Here is a 7875-nt window from a genome sequence, read left to right on the forward strand (position 1 = left end):
GCATAGAAAGAAAGATTTTATTAAAGTATTTAAAAATTTAGATATAGATAAATCTGAAAATAATTTTGTTGGACTATTAAAATAATTATATAGTAAATTCAAACACGTGATAAGCAATGCTGCTAAAAGCTTTAATAGCAATCTAAGCGTTTTCTCTATAATTGTTTTAATAGTCTAAAAAAATTGTTTTCAGATTTATATTCAATTAAATTTTTATATTTTTAACAAAATCATTCATGTGCTTTAAAAATATCAATTGTATTTGATACCGAATATATCCTGTGAATGCAACGACTAACAGTATAAACTGTAGAGAGACGTGATTGACTCTATCGGATTTCGGGTCACACGGTGTTAACTTCCTGAAATATATCTTCTCATCGAGACGCCAAGAGGAGCGCGGAAAGCGGCGTGTCTCCAATTATCTGTAATGATGTAAAATCGTGCGGTGATAATGGGTCGAGTGGCGTGCAACAAGGTCGGGAGACACATGTTCCCTATTAATAGCCGTGCGTCGTTTTTAGCGTCGCGAGAGAGATGAGTGCATGAGAGGACCAGGAGGATCCAAAGAAGAAGAAAATGAAGAAAGAGAGATGGTGTGCGGTACTCGTCTCGGAGTTAAATACGTCCCTTTTCTTTCTCTCTTCTTTCTTCTTTTACAGGCCGGCCATCCGCTGAAGACAATACCAAAACTACTCTCTTGCGTCGCCCATCCGTCCGGTGACCTCCCTCTATTTACATCGGTCGCGACGATTATTCTTACCACCCGCTCGCTTTTAACGCCAGCTGCGTCGGGTGTCGTTCTTTTTATCTACGCTCGATTTAACCAACGATAAGATGTAACGCGCAAGCGATTATTATGTGTATGGCAATCGTGCTGTCAAGAAAGCTGCTCCATTTTGTAAGCTCGACCGGATTTTCGCGACTGCATTTCACTTTCGATTCTCGTTTGGAAAACTCTGGCGAGATCGTTCTTTCGCGATAATGAGATCACTTTAACCGTTAAATGAAAAACGAAAGCTGCTCGATACGGTTTTCTCTCGTGAATTTGACTCTCCAGTTTAAAGAAAAGAATAATGATATTTTTACACGAAAGAACAGTTTTGTTGAAATATCTAAAAAATTTAGGTCCAGATATGAAAATAATTTTTGGATTAAAAATAATTATGCATAACTTAAATATTGAATGCAAAAAATTTTAATATTCTAGCAACTAGTATAAGCATTTTAAATTATTTTGATGATCCGATCAAATTATTTTCAAATATCTAAATCTAGTTAAACTTTTAGATTCAAAATCATTCTCATTTCGTATAGCATTCTGTACGTATCTTTTATATATTTCACGTTTATTTTATTCGCATCCAAAAAAAATGTTAAATTACTATTTTACATTATTAAATTCCTCAGTTGCTATACTTAACTATCTAACGCAGTTATCGCGTAGCGACAAGATGTCCAAATTTACGGCAATACTTTTCATTGAGTTATCGTACTTAAAGAGAAGTAGCCGGGAAAAATATTGACCAGCGAGAGAATTGCGTGGGTCGTATTTTAATTGGAATTCTTTTCCTTATTCGCGATGCTTTGTTCGCACCTTCGGTCGTACCTTATAGATCATGCTGATGAACAAAGGAAGTTGTACAACGAGTTACAATGTATTCGTAAAACACCTCTTTTTGTATCGTCAAAAATTGAAGATACACATTGAAATAAAAACCTTTCGTAAATTACAAGAGATATAAGCACTATCAAATATAAGAGGGAAAATAGTACGAAATCAGGAGTTTTCTATTGTGAGAAGAAAAAATTTATAATCATCCATCTAAATTCTTAATACAGGTACTTTATTTATATAATCGTATCACAATTTCATGGTGATCAATAAATATAAATAGCTACATTGCTGTCGATTATCATTTGTTTAAAATTTATTCTACAAATGCAGAAGCATAGTTGTAAGTGGTTTAATTGTAAGAATAGAACAATTAGTTGAATATTTTCCTTATATTCGACTGTGATTGATCAATTCACTTTACAACCACTTACAACTTACGCAATTGTAGAATAAGCTTTACTTTACATCTCTAAAAGAAAAGTATCGCAAGTTCACCTTCAAATAATTACGTGTTCATTATTACCTCGTGTATTTCGTATCTCATGCTAATATATTGAGAAAAAAATATATACGATAATAAAAAATCTTCTATTAGTGCGTAATTCGAAAAGTCATTTTCATTAAAAAATTGATATCTCGAATTTATAAAAGTACTACGTGATACAGGATTAAGAGTGTAAGAAAATGTTAGAGTCATGGAATCTAACAGGATGTATGGAGTTTCAATACTTTTTTCGCTTATCTTAATCCTCCAACTCGGTATCTCACTTACATCTGAAAGCTTCATATGGAAACACTTGCGATAATAACTGAACGTTTATACCGCGCGTTCGCGGAGTATAATCCATTAGCAGATGTAAAATGAAATAAGAGTTAATCGCGCCAACGTGTTGTCTGCCGACATGCTCTATTTATCTTCCAATAAAAAGTTGAAATCATAGTCGTGCACATCGATGCTTGTTATTATTAGAATTATTATTATCACAGTTATTGTAATTAATTAACGCTAGTGCCGTGCACGCGAATATGATCGACAAATTATTAGAGCTTGTAAAGAATAAACTAGATTTACATCCGCGCTATTGGAACGTAACAATATCTCGAAACAACATCCAAATGAAAGCTCAATAAAAGCTTTCTAGCGTGACGAGCAATAAATTATCGAAGAAATACAGGCTGTTATATATTATGCGAATCATGCTGATATTAGGAAGATTAAAAAGGGCGGTGACGCAGGAAAAGGCACTTTGATAAGACGAAAAAATCTCGGCGAATGCTGATTGCTTTAATTGCTCGAGTACTCCGTTTATATATTTTACATTAACTTCAACCTTTCCCTCTGGCTGTTCCAGTGCACCACCTCTTTTTATCTCTCCCATTCTTTTTTCCTCTGCCATCTATTTCTCCATGATACTCTATTATTCAAGACAGTTCTTGCGCGCATTTGGCGGATCAAAGAGATAACAGCAGGATATCCAATTTACCTTCTACGCGGGGAAAGAAGACTTTCTCGATTGTACTTGCAATTAAATGCTCGGTATTCGGCGGCGAATTTTTACGAGACGTGCAGGATTCCCGCTCAAATATTCGCCTAATGTTGATTTTTTTTTTTTAGCAGAAAACGAAAGCGTTAGATATTATTATAATTAGAAGAATTTAATACCTCGAAATCGCGTTTCTCGTGCGTCTTGGGCACGCTTGAAATAGGTCACTAAATTCAAGGTATTCATCAATAAAAGCTATTCATTGCAAATGTCATGTATATTTGATTTATTGATATTCTCCTGAATAATATAATCATCGATATTTTGCGATTGACGTCAACTTCGTCTGTATGATGTATATTCAATTAGAGTAGATAATTACGATGATTATAATTCTGAACACGCAACTAATTTATTGGATTATATCCAAGAAGGAACTAAATAGATTGGTATCTTCTCGGGGAAGGATCTACGTCGCGTAATAATTTTTCCGCGCGGTTAAGTATACCCGAGGTTGAACCCCCTCGAACTTTTTGCCATTTTTTTCACGCGGCATTTTAATAATCGCGAAACTCGAGCGAAGTTCGCGATTCAAGCTGCTGTAACTTCCGACCATCGATCTTCGAATTCCGGCTGCGCTCGCGAATACAGTGAACGTGGCGCGCAAATATTCCTCGAATGGGTAGCGAACGGTAAAAGCGGCAACCCTCCCGTACATTGCACCGCGTCGAGAGCACAGAATCGACCGTACGGAAGATCGATGTAAGCCGTGGAAAGAAGACTGAATTACAGAGTTAGTTACGGACGTGAAGTAGCGAGTCGCGTCGGGGAATTACCGAATACGTCGTTCGACGAACGCTAGGCAAAGGCGATTTGCAGATTAGTATGGGTCACTGACTGCGCGCATATCGAACTATCGAACACATCCTCGGAAATAACGTAATGCATCGAGTAAAGGCCGCGCTCTACATCGAAACAATTCGCAATGGCGATTACAGGTACACTGAGAAAAATGTTTTGTATGATATGTGACTTACAAAAACTTTCTTACACTTTAATTTTTAAATTTTGTTGGTCGAATTAAAATTTGATTAGAATAACCGAATTTTTAATTAGATTGTAGAACAATAATTTTTAAATTAAAAAGAATGTTTTTGTAAATCATGTACTTAGCATAATATAAAATATTTATCTCAGTACATATTACATGTAATTGAGATATTATTTTAACATTTATATTAGATAAAACGTAATAAAATTTGTATTATTGCTTTAACTAATTAATACTTTTGAAATTAATTAGTCTCCTTTCGCGATTTCTCTGCGAGAAAATCATTCAAACATTCAACTATGACAATGATTCCTATCATTTTACAAGTAATTTCTGCGATTGCGGTCGTGTTGAAAAGTGAATGAAAAATTTTCACGGACAAGGGAAATATAATCATTCCTTATCAGTGCTGCACAGTAAATCGAATTGCTTAGAAGAATCGAAAAGAAAGAAAAAGAGAAAAGATCGAAAGATCGGACTTACCGGGATAGCAACGCAGTCTTCGAGCTCGGCGAGGGGTGATTCCGAGCAGAAGGTGCCCTCGGTGAGGAAGGGCGGTCGGGGAGGCGGCGGCAACCGGAACTCAGGGGGTGGCCCGGGGCACTCCGGGCACTCCGTGCTCTCCAGCGTCTCCAGCTCCTCCATCCTCCACCTCAGCGTGCTGAAAAATTAAAAGATCACCGATTAATCTTATTGATGGAGACTCATTAATCGGGAACACGGGAGGAAAGAAAATACCTTTTTTTTCGCGAGAAAATTTCAACCGGCGCAAAATTTGGATTAGTAGCATCTGATGTAATTGAAGCCATAAATATTAATACGGATTTTTAACTTTAATCGGTATTATTAAGTTCTAAAATTTTCTTAATGATATTCGCGAGTCTAGTATAATTTAAATCAATATATATATCTTTGTTTAAAGTTAATGTAACAGTTTGTTTTTTTCATTTTGAAGATCAAAATCCGAAAAAGAAAATTATGTAACGTAAAATTATGTAAAGTCGGAAAATTTGTTATAAACAATCATTCACAACGTAGGTGAAAAAATGTCCGGGTTCAATGGATCTGTCGATTAGAATTAAATTTAATAGACTTTGAAATAATAGTTGACTTTTAACAACTCTCATGATGAAAAAAAATCTGTCTGAAAAATTTCATTAGTGTGAGTGGCAAAACAGCGCGTTTTTATCAGCGGTGTCTAACTGCCCAATAAAGAATTCTCGCGTCGGAAGGCTTGGCCATCCAGCACGTGATAAGATAAAACTATCCCAGACGAGTACACCTGTGCTCATTTTCAAACCTTTCGCTCTCGTGGACGTACTTTTTCTTCATTTGTAAAATGCAAATATGTAATTGGCTGACAAGAGATCTATTCTGAATTGCGCATCAAACTCATTTAAAACTTTAGTCCCCGCAATAGAGATTTTAACAGAATTAATTTATGAACTCTCTTCTAATCATTATTAACCAGTCATATTATTAACCAGTCTAGAATTTTTAGACATATAATTTGTCGAGAATACCTTTCATGAATAATTATTCCGATTACGATCGTTTTTTACTCCTGTCGAGGGTCAAGCTGATTCAGTTTTGCGAATTCCAGAAGATCAGACACCGTACACCATACCGAAAGAATACAGACGAGCGAAGGATAGATGATAAGAAAAGCACAGTGGTGGCAAGAGGAGGAGTTGCCGCGTGGTCGGTATGCTAATGTCCGGGGACTTAATTAAGGTCTCATAATGAATCAGTCACGGGACTCGAGCGAGTCGCGCGAGTAGGTGCGCGATTGTGCCGGTTGATTAATTGTCTTGTTTCCCCCACACGCGACGTGGTGGTGCCACCAGTATATACGTCGCACAAATAGAGAGAGATAGACAGTGTGAGTATGAGAGGAGGAAAAGAGAGAACAGCACGGGGGTGCGATACGCCCGGCGCATATTCGTCATCCACGATCGCCTGACCGATCGATACTTCCGGCGGCTTTCACCGATGATGATTCTCGTCGGTGAATGTGGTACAAACCTAAATACCGAGCACAGTCGGACCACCCGCATTTCAATCGTGTTAGTGCGTGACATTATTTGCTCTAGAAAAGCGGTACGTAGAGACGGATTCTTGGAGGGAGGGGTAAAGGTAAAAAGAAGAGAGCACCGAAGCAAATTGGAAAACCATAAATAGCCCGGAAGGGGAAGTAAAAGTGAGTTGAGATAAAAAGATCCGAAGGAAAAAAAATGGGACAAGAGAAAAATAAGAGCGAAGAATAAAAAGATTGCGAAATATGACAAAAAAGGAGCATACAAAATATAGGGAAAATATCGTAAAAAAAAAGTGTAACGTTATTCGAGAAGAATGGCATGAAGAAGATCAAGGGAAACGGAAATGTGCGAAAAATTCGAGCAAAGCGGCAACTATTGACAATAGCTAGAAGAAACACGCTCGAGAGAAAGAGCGGAAGATGGAGAGTAAAGTGAAGATAAAAGGGACAAGCGAAAGAAAGCGAGAGGAAGAAATAAAGTGGACGACGAAGAAGCGACTCGGTGATGAAGAGCGTATCGGGGCACTATTTTACACATACCGACCTCATTCCAAAGAGGTAGTAGCGGCGGCCAGGAATTACGAACAGTAGGAGGGTTGAAGAAAAGAGTGGCGAGAGGAGAAGTGGGGGGGAGGGATTACTCGAGCGCGAAAGCCCGTAGTTTCCGCGGGGTGAAAGGCGAACGAAGACGGGGGATGTAGAGAGCTGGAGGAGAGGGGCGGTGTGCACGTCTGCGCTCAGTTTAATAAATGCAGTCTTCCTTCCGTTCCGTTGGCTCGACTTGGCTTCGGCGACGAGGAACTGTAACCCTTCCTACCCTCGAGATGTTCTTCTCCTTTCATGTCCCTTCCACCCTTTGTCCCCCGCATCGCGCGTTTCCCTCATTCGCATGCAGAGACCAGCCGAGCGAATAGGCGAGCTCGGTGCTCATCTCGTTTCCGGCTGCGCGTGGTCCAAATCTACGATTCGCGTGATTTTTATTTAATTCCCATCCGCGCACGTCAATCGACATTCGTTTCTTCCAGAGAGAATTTTCCGGAATGTCTAGCCTCTCTCGATCGCGTCGTTTGTGTGTGAGCTTGCACGATCGAATCGCAGTTATTACGCAAATGCTGTAGGGCCTGTATGCAGATGCAACGCGACCGTCATTTTTTGAGAATTGAACTATTTTTTTCATGAATTTTCGATTATCTTTCGCGACAGTGATAATAATTTAAAATTGTGTATGGTAGGAAAAGTTAAATTACTTTTTTTAAAAAAAACAGAGAGATAAAAAAATTGATACTTAATGAAAATGAGTAGGAAATATTTTATATATTTTTCATTATTAAAAGAGAAAAAGAATAATATCAAAATATGAGAATAATATCAAAATATTCTCGTTTACGTGAGAATAATATAAAAATTATAAGCAAAAATAATTTATTTCAGTTTAGAACTCGGCGAAAAAGATGTTCGGTGATAAAACATTATTTTTTTTGTCTCGAACTTGACGTTTCATTTAGATGTATTTTTGATTTAATTAAGATGAATCCAATGGTTAAGGCGAAATAGAGACGCACGCCCGTAAAGTTACGCGAGTGTGGTTGTCGTACTTTGAAGTGAAGATGAAGTGGAAGATAATACCCGGAACGGTATGATGAATCACAAGTAGAAACAGAGTTTCAAATTAAATTGTTCAGTT

At 37.7% G+C, this 7875-nt stretch overlaps 1 protein-coding gene across 1 annotated transcript in view; it reads right to left on the reverse strand.

The window, feature by feature from the left end:
• LOC108686492 overlaps window positions 1-5485 on the reverse strand; it is an 86476-nt gene extending 80991 nt beyond the window's left edge. Inside the window, exons 1-2 of the mRNA XM_018191830.1 lie at window positions 5454-5485; window positions 4637-4814 (exon numbers count right to left, since the gene is read on the reverse strand). Coding sequence (XP_018047319.1) covers window positions 4637-4814; window positions 5454-5485 — 210 coding nt within the window. The remainder of the gene's footprint in view (window positions 1-4636; window positions 4815-5453) is intronic.
• Between the last annotated feature and the right edge of the window lie 2390 nt (window positions 5486-7875).

The sequence above is a fragment of the Atta colombica genome, unplaced genomic scaffold, assembly GCF_001594045.1.
Source record: "Atta colombica isolate Treedump-2 unplaced genomic scaffold, Acol1.0 scaffold187, whole genome shotgun sequence".
Classification (NCBI taxonomy): Eukaryota; Metazoa; Arthropoda; class Insecta; order Hymenoptera; family Formicidae; genus Atta; species Atta colombica.